Raw genomic sequence first — 15,954 nt, 5'->3', positions numbered from 1 at the left:
TCAAACATGGAACATTAAAATACAAATTGTCCAACATATCATACTACATTTACAAAAAACACAATGTGTCTAAAGGAATCAACAAACATTGCCATACACTCAGTGCCCTGTTGCATGACCTTTTGCACTTGATTGATTGGCACCTACATTAATTCCCAGAGAATGGGTTCTCTTTTGCCTTCGAATTTTTATCTCCTTAGGTGGTCGCCCTGATCTTTGATGCCTACAGCCACGAATTGCTCCTTCCCTTCTTCTGCAGATTGAGATAGGCTCTACTTTTATTTTTCTCCTCTTATCAACAGCTGTACCTATGCTCATGAAGTTATGTAACTGCACTGCTGTTCGAACTTGCTTAAATCTGTGAAAGAACTTACTTGCAGGCTTCATCAACCCTGGGTCACTCGCATTGCTGCAAAGTAGTTCTTTCATCCAGTCAAGCTCAGCATAGAATTCAGAAGTGTCATAGACAGGTTGACACACTGCATTGGAATAACTTCTTCCTGGACTTCAGAGGAGGTCTGTGTTGTATCTAGTGTAGTATTTTCAGTACCGATACTACTAGTGTATGGTTCTTCAAAAACTTCCATCATTGAAGCAAAGAAGTTCTGCTTTGTTTCCCCTGCAGCACCAACTGCCATCTTGTATAGCAAAAACTTATCACTCGCAGTTAATTCTGGGGAATTCGGGCAACACTGACCAAATTTGATATGCACTGCTACTTGGTGCTTACAAAATGCACCTCTGCTTCCAGCTATACAACGGCATGTGCCAATGTCACTTTCAACATATGTTTTTGTTGCATCCTCAAGTGATTTTACACAAAAACTATGTAGTGTCACTTCCTGCATAGTCTCAGGATCAGACTGGACAATAGACATTCCCTTGTCCTGATGTTTCTGGAAAATCAGATAGGGCTTTTTTAGTCTTCCAAATGCAGCATCTAACAGCCTCAAGCTGTAATATTTCTCCAACACTACTGTAACATAATCCAGAAGAGCTGTAGGATTATATGCTTTCAATTTTGTTAGCATAATATCTTTAACAATGTGGAATGTAGCTTTTGCATAGTTGTTGGTGTCATTATTTCGTGTATGCACATCAATTCGATGAGCAGTACACCACTCAAAGCGCCTTTGGCACAAAGTAGATACATGTTGTGCAAAATTACTCTAATTTTTACTGGTTTCAGTCACCAGTGTCTGAAAAGCAATTTATGCTTCTGCTTCATCAGTGGCACACATTACCTTTCGAAATAGGCACATTAATGGTTTCCTATCATCCTTTCTTTCATGTGTCTGCTATCCCACAACCACCGCCACAAAGCTTGCATCACATGGAATTTAAAAAGCAGTTGCGTCATCTCTGGCCAAACAGAGTGGAGACCATTTTTTAAAGATGAACTATCATCTGTCATAAAGTTCTCAATTAATGGAGTTGTAATTTCATCCCATAAAGTTTTCAAGTGCTGCAGACTGGCTTTATAATTATTTTCATCTTCACTTTCATCAATGAAAACTCCCACAGGAACATCACCAGCTTTTGTGGCCACAGACACAATAGTTAAAGCACTGTTTGACTGATCACATGAACTACTTGTATCCAAAAAAGAAAGATTCTTTTATGTTCAGTGATTTTAGATTCCTTTGCATTATTGGTGTTACAATGCATAACACAAATGGATCTCCATCAATTGATATCATGTGGCCTTAGTTCAGGAGTTTAATTTTCTTCTCTTCAGCTAATCTGAAAGTAAATAAATTATGGTAAATTAGTCATAAAAGTAGCATATCTTTTAACAGTTTTGAAAATATATGTGTAAAATTTGTTAACCACATGTAAATAAAATACAAAAAAATCGTAGATAACACCTAAAAAAAAATCTGGTTCTGGAGTGAGCTCACCAAAGTGGTTCTTTTTCCAAACTTTGCAAAGGACATACACCCTGTGGGATGGAGGATTTTTACTACTGTCAGTTACTGTCTCTATACCATCTGCCATTATTAATGACTTATGGTAGCACATCGCATCAGCAGGACACATTCCTGAAATAATATTAAATGATAAAATGAAATTGCTAATTGAATAACACAAACTTAGTAACAGATATGAAAATAAATAAATAAATAAAATTATATTATGTTTTCTACCATCTGAAAAATATTGAAGAAAAGCCTCCTTTGTTTCTGAAGTTGGTTTAAGCCAACACCATGCTTCTGCATTTTTTAGTGCATGGCTATGAGAAAAGTTGATTTGAATTGCTGTGGCTAGTCCATCTTTAATATGTGGATCTCTGTGTCTTGTGAACTTGTTTTGTTTTTTCTATTAATATACATGGATCCTTCACATTCCTTATCTTTTTTACTGCCATCAACATAGAAAAAAAACATCATTTAAACTCTATATTTCACTCTTACATAAATATAATCATCGCTCTTCAGCTTTGTAGCAATAGAGGAAGGGAAATTTGAGTGAAAATTGATTTTTTCTATACATATTATTTACATTACAATGAAATACAGATATTTTATGTTCAAATGCAACATGCAACTAAGCTGTTATATTTTGTTTTAATGATTAAGTTTGACAGCAATTCAACTGGCACTTTCTGTCATCTACAACTCGGCTTACCCATCTACTGAATGGATACTATAACAACTTCAACGATACAGCAGATGTAAAAGAAACAAATAGGGCCTAAATTATTCCACAAAAAATAATAGAAAAATTGCTATATTTTAAATTTGGAAAAACAATAATTACCATGTAATAGATCTACTAAACTCAGATTTTAATTTGAGTTGTACGAGTAATAAGAGTTGTTACTTAATGCATTGTCTACATTTTGGAAGAGAAATTAATTTCATCAAGTTAGGCCTGTGTGAAAATTAGTTTGTAATCTATACCAGCAACAAAACTAAAATTAAGTAAAACAACTGCCTATATCATAATTCATAAGATAATTCTCATGATGTTCACTATACTGATAACAGTAAAGTAAGAATGATAGTCCTAACATGTATAAACTATGACATAACTAATCACACTTTACATTTCAAAGAATATGAAAATAATGGGCATTCTTTTGTATTTGGTCAATAAATATTTTTTCACAAATTCACCAAGACAGCTGTCAGAAAAATTAGTAATGTAGGCCTGGTTGATACCAATATGAGCAGTTTGATTAGAAATACTGAATTAGCTCATAGTGTAATGAAATTAATATAGGCCTACAGTCTAAATATGCTGTAAAACACCGAGATTATGAGTATTAATTTGTATTAAGTCAGTATTTTTTATTTTTCATAAACTGACCAAGACAGTTGTCAGGAAAGTAAATGATGTAGGCCTAGTTCATATCAACAACATGAACAATTTGATTAGAAATATTTCATTGTGTAGTAAGATTAATATACAGTCTATATATGCTGTAAAGCACCGAAAATTATGGATATTAATTTGTATTGTCAGTATTTTTTTATTTTTCATAAATTGACCAAGACATCTGTCAGGAAAGTTAATGATGTAGGCCTAGTTAATACCAATAACATGAACAATTTGATTAGAAATACAACTGTATTGATTGATAGTGTAATATAATTAATGTGCTGTCTAATTTCTTCTAAAAAATGACTATGGATAGGAATAATTTCTTAAATGGAGAATGACTCACATATTATGACAAAAAAAGTTTGGTATCATTTTCAGGTTTAGAAGCAATTTAATTCACACTTACCTTGCGACGAGCTCTGTTGGCAAAGCAAATGTTTTATCACCAGATGATGACAGTGGCATTTACTTTGGCATTTACAAACTCTAGTTTTTTTCACAATGAAGTTTGTCTTCGTTAGATTAGAGAACTTGTCCAACCATTTGTTAAAACTGTTTTCATCACACAAATTTACCTGTAACGAGCACTTAAATTCACCTTCACCAATAACATCTGCGTCTAATTTTTTGTATTTATATATACCAGATGGTAAATAGGAATCTAATTCTTCATATGCCAAGATGTTATAAATCGCTGAATAATTAAAATGTGTACTTTTAGTAGACTGTAAAGAACATTTACTCGCCATATTGTGTACTAGATTCACATAGCTGAGCAGTGCTGCCACTGCCTAGATGTGCAGGGTGTCTCCTATTGGACGTTGTGCTTTGACTCCACTCATAGTTGTGAATTCGCATTACACATGTGAAATATGTGGCCAGGCATTGTCCTATTGAAATATGGCATGTGGAGTTGCCTGAAGGAGGGGCAGTACCTCGGGCTCTAAAATCTCGTAATATAGCTGTTGCTGTTCAGATTGCCCTGAATATGTAGGAGGCGAGATCACATATTGTATACAATGGTGCCTCAAGCCATCATACTAGGCGTTTGTCTGCTATGCCGCTCAATAATGCAGGCTCTCAGATTGTGTTCATCACAGTAACATCTAACACGTATGTGTCCATCATTGTAGGACAAGTTGAAGAGGGACTTGTCTGAAAACACATTTTGCCACTCAGTACACCAGTGACGGTGTTCACATGCCCATTGCAGCCTGAGATGTTGGTAGTTTCTGGACAATGGACGCCGACGCAATGGCATGTGAGCCACTAGTCCAGCCCTTAAAAGACGGCGACGAACAAATGACGTAGACAGATCCACACCCGTTGCAGTACTCCAATGTCAACTCAACATTGTACGGTCCCTCACGGCCATGCGGACAAGATGGCGATCATCCCGTGCTGTGGTCACATTATGCAGTCCAGTACCCACTTATCTCTGCATACGATCTCTTCTATCCACTTGTTCCACACACGCATGTCCTGTACGAGCCAAAATGTCACAGTTTGATAAACCTGCTTCCTGGAGACCAACCATTCTGCTCCGTTCGAACTCACTCACGTGCTGATATTGCGTTCTTCCACGTCAACGAGGCATACCTGCACTACCTTTCACGTTTCTAATTTGTATGGAAGCTCTGCACTGACTGAGCAAGGCATAACACTGACCTTGCTAGTAACACAAGAAACGTCACTGTTGAGCCTATGTGTACACCATCTCTCTGGAAACATAATCAAATATTGGTGGTACAATGTTCTACACATCTCTCGAGTTTGGAGACATTTGGGCCATTCTTTCTGCTTTTTGCACTTTTCACAAACAGTAGTGTACCTGTATCATCATGTTTAAATAAGCAAAATGTTCAAATGACTCAAGTAGTTTTAGGTTACTGGAAGCTTTAGTACCAGCATCACTTTTATCGTTTACAAAAAAATCTAAAAGGAACGAAAGAACATCTTCATAGTTATCTGTCAGAGAATTTAAGCTAAGGACTCTGACAGTGAATTGCGTTTGACAAAATGGTCTTAAATTTTATTCTGAGCCATGTGCATTTGTATCTCTTATAGAATTAAACCAGTTCAACCTTTTCGACGACTCTCTTATCATATTTATTAGATCTTGAGTTCTTACTGATCACATTTCTGCAAGTTGTAATGTGCTTCACACTGTCTTATGCTACTAAATTCAATGAGTGCATGAAGCAATGCAAATATCCAGCTTTTTCATATACTTGTAAAATCTTTTCCTGTACTCCCTTGTATTTCCCACTTAAATTCGCAGCACCATCATAACATTGTCCGCGACAATTATGAATATTTAGTTCTAGTCTTAATAAAGAATCACTGAGAATATTGTAGAGACTAGTTGCATCTGTTGCTGACATTTCGTACAAACCGATGCAGTGCTCTTGAACTTCAAGTTCAGAAATAATATGCAAATATATAGACACTTGCTCTGTTTTCGTCACGTCACTCGTTTCATCCATAAGCAGAACGAAACACCCTGCTTCGTGAATTTCATTAACCAACGAAGCACCTCCAATGCCATGATTTCGAACATTTCGTTTTCAGCATCGTGACACCCACCTAAAGGTATCTATATCAATAAATCGCTGGAGTTCTAGGGAATCTTCAGTTCTCAATTTCAAAAGCTGATGGAAATTACTTCCTTTCTCCTTACGCCCACAGATAGCTAGTCACTGCTTTGATAAATATAACAACGATCTAAATAGTTTATGTAAGGTGACACAAGAATTATGAAGGTCTTGCAACTTTGCAAGATTCAAACTGAATGCAATATTTATTGCACTCTGCACCGCCAGTACTTTGGTATATGATTCTTTGTGGCACTGGGATATTTCATGGGAACTATATTTCCTTAAGGCATGTTTCCAGTTGGAAAAGCTGGACGAAATGAAACAAGGTTCCAGTTTGGTGGAAAAATTTAATAGTTTTTTTTATCACTAGCTTCCTTGCTTAAGTTACTTTACAAAATCCCACTTTTTCTGTTAACTGTGCAAAATCCACGGATGTTTGTCCTGCCATGAACTTTGGAAAATTCTACCCTTACCAGCACTCTTTATTTCTCTTTCCCATGACAAAACAGAATCACAAAGTTTTTAAATATGTGAAGACGAATTTTGTACATCAGCTGATTTTTGAATAGAATTCAAACCCATTGTATCGGAACAGGTTAGTTGTCGATGATTGTTGGGTTCCCACTCACATTACGTAGGATCTATCCACGATCTTTTAATTTAAAATGTGTCCATGGTCTTGATTAACAGCAGAAGAAAATCACATCACAATCACACTAAAGGTAGGCATTTGTATCGCACTCCTCACACGAATCGTACGCAACAGAAATTTAAAGTGGAGATGCGTTCACTGTAACGGCTCTACCTCATCGCCTCATTGGATTCTCTATCAGGTGTTTGGTTAAAAACATACGTCGTACAGCATTGACATTAAAAACAGAAGAATTTTGAGGTTAGGTCTATTAATTTTAAGTGACAACAAAAAAGAAATTGTAACTGTTTCATGTTTATTAATTAAATAGAAAGAAACGAAAGAGATATTGGTTACATAATATACCGTCGTTGTTTTTATTAAACATTCTATGTGACAACAAAGGAAATAATGTTTCAGGAGGAAGAAAAACTTAATTAAAAATCAATAGCCGTACATAAGAATATGAAATAATTCAATAGAAAACGTTGGTGAGCTGGTAATAAGAGGAACAGGTTATCCTATATTATTTGCAGATGACACAAGTATCATAATTACAGACAACTTTGCCACATTCAAATATAAAACAGAAACAATTCTCCTTAAAATTTATGACTGATTTACAACCAATAAACTAGCATTAAACACTAATAAAACCAACATCATTCAATTTAAAACCACTTCAAATTTAGTTTCTGAAACATTAGACACAACTATTAACAATATAGGCTACCCCTACCAGAAACATCAACAACCAAATTTCTTGGTTTGCATATTAAAATAATACATTAAACTAGAAAAATCATATTAAAGAAATAACCCGCAAACTTAGCTCAGCATGCTTTGCAATAAGGTCGTTACAACAATTTCTAAACAGCAGTATCTTAAATACAATATATTTTGCCTATTTTCATTCCATTACGTCCTACGGAATAATATTTTGGGGAAATTCTGCAGATAATAAAAATATATTCTTATTACAAGAAAAGAGCAATTAGAATAATAGTTGGAGCAAAGGCGAGAGAGTTGTGTAGACCATTTTTTTTTAATTAGAGATTCTGACCTTAACAACTCAGTACAGTACATATAGGCTACTCTTTAATAAATTTTCTGTAATGTAATAAAGAAAATTTTCCAACTAATTGAGCCATAGATAGTATAAATATCTGCAGAAAGAATGATCTTCATATGCCATGATCAAATTTATAATTCTATCAAAGGGAGTACAGTACATTACATGGCGATCAAAATGTTCAAATCTTCCTAAAGACATTAAGAATCACAACCAAAACCCTGCATTATTTAAGGTAAAACTAAAAAGATCACTTAATATCTCTTACTGGTAATTTTTATTCTGTTGATGAATTCTTGACATTTCACAGCAATTAAAATATTTGGTAATTTCATAGAAGACGGGCACCTGGTTGGATGGGCTTGTTCTTCTTTTAAGAATATAAATATATGTTTGATTTTCCATCTTTGATTTTGTGATGTTTGGTGGCATTTGAACTTCATAGTTGGCAGACCGTTTTTCGTAGTTTTCGTCAGCCATGTTGGATTTTGCCCGTCTTCTAGGAAATTACCAAATATTTTAATACTATTAAATGGTAAACATATTGTATAATATGTTAATGTTATTAAGGTATTAATTCTGTACATAATTCATGTTTATTTGCATTTTTATATGTTAAGCGTAATAATTCGACATGTTATTTATTCTATGCTATAATGTAAAGCAACTGTCAGTATATTATGGAACGAATAAATCTACCCATCTATCTATGAATATGGTAAACATAAATGACACCGAGGATGAGTGTAGGACTATTGATATTTAATTTTTTCTTCCTCCTGAAAAACTATTTTTTGTACTGTCACATAGGAGGTTTCATAAAAACAACGATGATATGTAAGAAACGATATGATTATTGTAATGAGAATGCTAAAAATAGAGGTGTTTTGAGGTTAGGCCTATTAATCATGAGTGTTAGCCATTAAGAATTTGTAATTGTTTCATGCTTATTAATTGAAGCAGGAAGAAACGAAAGATATATTGGTTGCATAATATTTATGTAAGAAACGACTTGATTACTATAATGGGAATGCCTCAAAGTATATAATTCTTCGGTTTTCTACAAGTGAAATAAGTTTTCAGTCTGCCATTTTGGCGCGACACTGAACATGGCACAACATAATAGTAACAGTTGAGCAATTAAAATTGATTTATTGAAGAAGGCCATGATCGCACGCATTGGAAAAATTGCTCAACAAGAAACGTGGACGGATTTAGGCCTACCGATAGCCGATGCGTGCAATACGATGTAGTGAACACAGTTACATAACAATTAGAGCAAAGATTGTCTTTTTCCGAGCCATGTGATTCGTCTGATGAATGCGATGTGATGTAGTTAACTGCACATCAACGTTCTCGCAAACAAAAATTAAAGTCAACTGATACTTTCGTTCTTTTATTTACTAAGCACCGCTACTCAATGAAGAAAAATTAAACTGTTCATCATTGCTTTCCTCTTAAGATGTTTTCTGTTTGATTTAAAATTTAAAAACATTAGTTAACTGTATTATTAACTAGCTAACGCTTTGTATACAAGGGCCCAACAATGCTTCCTTACTTTAACTTACGTATTTAAAAATCTGTCTTCACTGATTTTAATAAATTAGTCACCTATTATCGATGTTGTTTCGAATGTACACACATCAATACAGGGCAATGTTTCACACAGAATCAATGATAACACGATAGGTTCTTTTTCCATGTGATACAAATGTAAGAAAGAACAAATTATAATTGCAAATTATATAAAATTCCTTTACCACCTGTAATATATAGGTTATTAAGATTATTTTTATTACAAATAGCCTCTCGAATAATTGTTACTTCATTCTTACAATTCTGACCATTATTTGATGTCTCCTTTTTTATTTAGGATTTTTTGCCTTCAATTATCCAATTCAAGAAAAGTCGAATGCTTGCCAAATGGAGTTCAGGTTTGCTAACATATTAACACACCATTGCATATCAACGCTCTTCAATAATAGAAGCAGAACACTAAGACATATGCTATCAAGCAGAATAATACACTCGACTATTACTACTGTATCAGTTGGAAATAATTGGTTACATTTGTAATAACATGATTTACATTTCATGTAGATCACACACCTGACCAGCAAAGTGAAAAAGGGTAACATACCTGGAATGTCTACTAATCTTAATTAATTTCTATAAATTACAATTAAATTACTCAAAAATGTATAGTGTTTCAATAGTTGTGGCACCATCACAAGGGGTCGAATATATTTTGTTGCGAAGGTGCTGCTCTGGAGGTATATCTGCCCTACAGCATGTATTTTGAAAGATATGCAATTGGCTAATCAGTTTCAACATTATTCAAATTTTTTATCTTACACATTACCATTAAAAAGTAAGAGGATTTATGAAAAGCATTTTGATTGCAGTTCATCTTAAAACTATTGCTATTAGATCTATGCAAAAGATAGTAAATATCAATACCTTAAAAACAATATACTTTGCATACTTCCACTCGGTAATGAGTTTTGGAATAATATTCTGGGAAATTCCACAGATAGTAACAGTATATTTCTATTACAAAAAAGAGCAATTAGAATAATAGTAGGTGCCAAATCTAGGGAATCTTGTAGGACTATTTTCAAAAAACTACAAATAATGCCCATGGCTTGTCAGTATATCTTTTCATTAATAGTCTTCCTCGTATGTAATCATGAGAACTTTGTAACTAATTCAACAGTTCATAGCATAAATACACGTCAAAAAAATGACTTTCATACTCCATCGGCAAGTCTATCGTGCTATCAAAAAGGAGTGCGTTATATGGCAGTAAAAATTTTTAATAGCCTCCCTATCGATATAAAAAATTAAACTCAAAACATAAGATTATTTAGGGCCAAATTAAAGAAGTACATAATTTCTCACGCCTTCTATTCTGTAGATGAATTCATGACATTCAATAACACTTCATGAAATTGATACTAAAACTATGTGTTGTACTAGTAGACTGTATTGTAAATCTCGTCTGTATATATATATATATATATATATATATATATATATATATATATATATATTTCATCTAGACTGTGTCTATAAATTAAGACTTTATAATAGTATTAAGTTTTTGACTTGTTCCATATTCTAGCTGTAAAGCAATGTATGAATACCATGGAATGTTAATACAATACAATTCAGTTTACACCAGCGTCCATTATTAGCTCTTGAAATACTATAAAAGAGTATAAAAGAAGCATGTAACATGAGACATGAAGGCAAACATGACAAACAACTCTAGATTTGAAATTTATTAGATTATACTGAAAGTCTGTTCATTATGAAGTGGGAGATATTTTTATAAAACTTCGTATCATATTATATTATATAATGTTAAACACAGCGCACATTTACAATTACAATTACAACCAGTGACTGTCAATTTACCTCTGACAAGGGCTTCTTCTCAGCTGTATCCGTGTTATCACTCCTTTGTATAGCCAAAGGATCAACCTCAGGTTCCTCTTTGATGACATCCATCGCGACTGTAACAGACATATCTGCAGAATATAAGCAGCTGAAAGAGTTCATGCTCTGTGGTTACAATACGAGATGCATTTGAAAAGTTGGTGGCCTGACAGGCACTGAAAACGTGTCAACAATATAGCCATTGTTAGTGGCCATTTTACCGGTACTGGGACATTACTTCAAGCACGAAAAATAGTAAATTTCTGTTGACTAATGTACCTAGCTTATATAAAAGCCACATGACAATGAAAAAGTAGCCTAAATCCTATTAACTGAATGGGGCCAATCTTTGATATCACCTACACCACATATAGGGCTGACGTCGGATTTAGATGGATTAAATGAGGGAAGGCTAAGTAACATTAAGTCGAGATATGTGACAAGGTTAGTGGGGTTAGTTGAGGGGATTCTTAAGCAATATGAGGCCGAGGAATTGTGTAGTTCGGGAGATACAGAAGTTTCACCATATATGCAAACTTTAAATTTGTCACTTCTACAAGTGTCCTCAAATAGTATCAGCTACAAGCTATTCATAGGCGGAATTAAGGGGGGGACATGGGGGGGCACTGTCCCCCAAATTTGTCTGAACTCTTTTTCGTTTCGGTGAAACGAGCATTCAGCATCTTCCGCCGATTTTGGAATAGACACCGACGCACTTGAACTGCCAACATAGAAAACAAAAAATCACACTCAATCGCTTTCAGCTTCATCTTGATTGGATAATAAAAACCTAACCTAACCTAAGTCCGTCGGTATCTAGTCCAAAATCGGCGGAAGTCGCTCAACGCTCGTTTAACCTTTTTTTCTATTAACGCTAGAAAATATTGAATTCAAAAGATATATTTCCTTTGTTTTTGTTTATGATTACATTTCTGTGCTTAGATTGATGAATTAATGTCTTCAGATCATGTGTCTGGACTATAATATTTATTTTAAATTTCTGAATGTCTAACAATTTCTATACCTCATTTGAGGAATGGAAGCACTGTAATGTTTCTTTTGTAATAGCCTGTACTCATGTGTCAGAAGTCCGCAGGTGTTCAGTCCGCCACTTGGAGAAATATGAATAGCATACTACACATCAATACAGGAAAAAGAAAAGTGATCCCGGTATATGTAAACTTAAAGACGAAATTAAATCAAATAATTAGAGTTTACATATCATATGATATCTTCAGGAATGTAAACTTCATATAAAAAAGTTTTATTGATTTATGCATGTATTTCTGTACGGGAGAGAAAAATAGGGAGACTGTTTTAAGTTATGCCCTATTATAATTTGTAGTAGACCTATAGTCAAGCTCTATATAAGTCGGTTCGAAACATCGCGGATATGGATCTGAGAAACATGCCCTCCCTGAAAATACCTTTATTAAATGATCATCAGCGTTGCCAACCTGAACACGAGCGAGTCGGCTACAAACGTCCCGAAATTCAGCTACAAAGACTGAAATTAAGCTACGCTCAAAACTTGAAGAATTTGCGTATATGTTGTTCAGTGTGCTGTGTTTAACGATGATTTCATTGCCCGTTATATTAATTTAATAAAAATAATTCGAAAGAAAAAATAATAATATAATTAAATATTGTTATTATTATTATTATTATTATTATTATTATTATTATTATTATTATTATTATTAATGGGGTTATTAATGTTAATATTTATAATAATCATTATTATTTCTTACAAACAGAAAGTCAATACATAGGCCTAAGTATCAAGACACTTCTATAGGTTTGGTAAAGCGTTGCTCAACTCAGTCTATAAAGTATGCAGCAATATAAAAAAGGGAAAGTATTTATTAACTTACCTAATGAAATCTAGTTGACCCTTCTGATAACACTTGCTAACACATACAAAAAAAAAATGTCACAGTGTCCACGTTTTATATATATTTGTCTACGTATTCATACATATTTACAGTCAGAATTTTGTAAACACTAACTAACACACATTGAAGAAGCCATCAACCTCTTCTTCTTCCTGTTGTTCGTCATTTGGTCCTGCCTTAGGATATAACACTAACTTGTCATTGATCTTAGCATGCGATGATAACAGGAGACCATTCTGTGTGTTCGTAGCAATCTTATTACGTGGATTAATTTCTATGCGGCAGGCTTCTCTTCCTCGTGGATGATTGGCACTCACTGTCAGATGTATCAGAACGCAAGATGAAATCACAACACACTACACGAAACTGCACACAAAAGTTACATTATCAGACACATGTAAGACTGTTTTCCTTATTTCCAATATACTGACGGGGGAAGACGCCATAAAAGGAAATAAATAACAATGAAACACAAGACTCACACATTTTAAAAACTGGATCTTTCCGGCCTTCCCACTCATATCTATCTCACTGTCAATTTGTTGCGACATTTTGTGCAAAACATTGTAGGCCTAAACACGGTGTCATCGGAAGATTATTCGTAAAGTCGGTATGTATGAAGATATTTTAGATTTTAGAACTTTAGACATAGCCCTTATTTTTTAGTACTAAATAGAACAGAAGATCAATGTTATAATGTTTACAATGTTTTGCACAAAGTGCCGTAACAAGTGGACAATGAGATAGATATGCGTGGGAAGAGCCAGTTTTTAAAATCTAAGAGGCTAAAGTTTCATTGTAATTTGAAGTCAGAGTACGGTTATTTTTGCCGAGTAGGCAACCCCTAATAAAAACTCTGTCATGTGCAGGGAAGTTCACAAACAGAGGAACTGTCAGGTTACTGGTTTACTTTTGTTGGGTAGGCGACCCCTAATAAACCGCCTGACGGGTGTCTGCAAATTCACGAGTACAGAAATTGTCAGTTAGGTAATAGGCGCTATTCACATAACAGGAAAATAAAACTGAAAATAGGAATGCTACCCTTGCATAAATACCGGTCACATTGTTCAGAATTCAATCTGTGACACAAAGTTTCAACCGGTATGTTTTCGTATTTTAATGAGGAAGTGAGGAAATTCTGGTGGGTATTAGTATGAGAAAATAAATTTGTTAAAAGAAAGTGTTTACACATGGTCGCTCGATCGAATCTCAATTCGGCTACATTTTGACATTCGGCTACGACCATTCTGCTACAAGCTACATGACTAAAAATTAAGCTACGTTTAGCCGAATTCGGCCACGGTTGGCAATGCTGATTGATCATGTTCCGATATATGCCTACTGTATCACAGTCAAGCTGTAACGAGGGAGGGGAGGAGATGAATGATGTCCCAAAAACCCCGTTATATGGGGATTCTATGGTTTTGCAACCCCCCCCCCCAAGAAAATGGTTCTCTCTCCGCCTATGAAGCTATTTAATAACACATTCATCTTACAAAGTAGCATGAAAATAAAATAAATTAATGCCTGTAACCGCACAATGAGAGGATACTCAAATTAGACTCGCATGATAATTACAAAAAAAAAAAAAACAAACAAACAAACAGAAAAGTGGCGGCAATACGCAAAGATACAGACTTACCTTTATGAAGTATTAAAATGAAAAAGAACCACAGTTGTATTAGCGATAACCTCACTCTCCCATTCACGATGTAAAAAACACGTTTCTATGGGTATGAATAGTTTCCACTACTATCAAATGTGCCGTGACAACTGAGCCCAGATGAAAAATCGTTGCTTACGAGATTATATACCACTGCCTGCTCTATGCATAAGTTTTGTCAGGACCTCCTGAGGTCCTGGTTTTGTACATAGACTTACCAAATAACCGCTAGACCGCTCACTGGCGCTAGTGTTATGCTCCCAAATTGAACAGCCAACGAGCTGCCATTTGTTTGGTTGAGCCAAATACTCAAGGCCCGCAACACACTTGAAGAATTTTCGCTAGCGAGAAATGTGTTGCGAGCAAAGAGTTTGTAATACTTACTAGAGACACATACCCGTGAGTGGCAGGCAAGAAAAATGTCACAAATTGAATCGGCTAGCATCCGCCATTAAAGGGAGTGTTTGCTGCGCGAAATTTGGAAACAGTACCACAATACATTGATGTAGTCTGGTGATAGACACTGTTTTAAACATCTTTTACCAAAGATGGATCGTGATTAAATATGAATGGTAGAGGAGCGCTGTATTTATTGAAATATTATATGATTCGCCTATGGCGATAATATAAAAAATAAATTAAATGACCCAGAGATACTCGGGATAAGTAAGTGAAATATTGAACAACGGAAATGCCAACATGAATTTTCAATATTACCAGTATTGTTTAAGGCCATAATAATAGATATCTACTGTAATATTTAAAATAATCTATATTTTTGTCCTTTCATGCCAAGGAAGAGGAAGGTATATGGTGCTTAGAAAATGTTTAGTGGTGAAATATGAGAGCATCAAAATTCTGAAAGCACTGATTTAAAACAAAATAAGGATAAATTTTTATCATCATAAAACAATCTATTAATTGTATAGTTGACGACCATAGATTAGAGGTGGGTACAGGCTTCTTAATGCAGCAGTAGTAGTAGTAGTAGTAGTAGTAGTAGCAGCAGTAGGCCTAGTAGTAGAAGTAATAGTAGGCTTAGTATTAGTAATATTAGTAGGCCTAATAGTAGTAGTAGTAACAGTAGGCCTAGGAATAGTGGTAACAGTAGGCTTAGTAGGTAGTAGTAGTAATAGTAGGCCTAGTAGTATAGTAGTAGTACGCCTAATAGTAGTAGTAACAGTAGGCCTAGTAGTAGTGGTAATAGTAGGCCTAGTAGTAGTGATATAATAGAGGCCTAGTATAGTAGTAGTACTAGTAGTAATAGTAGGCCTAGTAGTAGTAACAGTAGGCCTAGGAATAGTGGTAGGCTTAATAGGTAGTAGTAG

At 34.6% G+C, this 15,954-nt stretch overlaps 1 protein-coding gene across 2 annotated transcripts in view; it reads right to left on the bottom strand.

Annotated features, from left to right (window-relative positions):
• The window catches only part of LOC138693287 (oocyte zinc finger protein XlCOF6-like), a 51,074-nt gene extending 36,363 nt beyond the window's left edge, over positions 1-14,711 (bottom strand). The window contains exons 1-2 of one of the 2 annotated variants that reach the window (XM_069817148.1): positions 14,606-14,711; positions 11,048-11,145 (exon numbers count right to left, since the gene is read on the bottom strand). In XM_069817148.1, coding sequence (XP_069673249.1) covers positions 11,048-11,140 — 93 coding nt within the window. In that variant the 5' untranslated portion in view covers positions 11,141-11,145; positions 14,606-14,711. Of the gene's footprint in view, positions 1-11,047; positions 11,161-14,605 lie in introns of both variants that reach the window. The other variant, XM_069817146.1, reaches the window with a different exon arrangement.
• Between the last annotated feature and the right edge of the window lie 1,243 nt (positions 14,712-15,954).

Source organism: Periplaneta americana, chromosome 17 (genome assembly GCF_040183065.1).
Source record: "Periplaneta americana isolate PAMFEO1 chromosome 17, P.americana_PAMFEO1_priV1, whole genome shotgun sequence".
Classification (NCBI taxonomy): domain Eukaryota; kingdom Metazoa; phylum Arthropoda; class Insecta; order Blattodea; family Blattidae; genus Periplaneta; species Periplaneta americana.
Note: the sequence above shows the minus strand (reverse complement) of the source record. Positions and strands in the feature narration are given on the sequence as shown.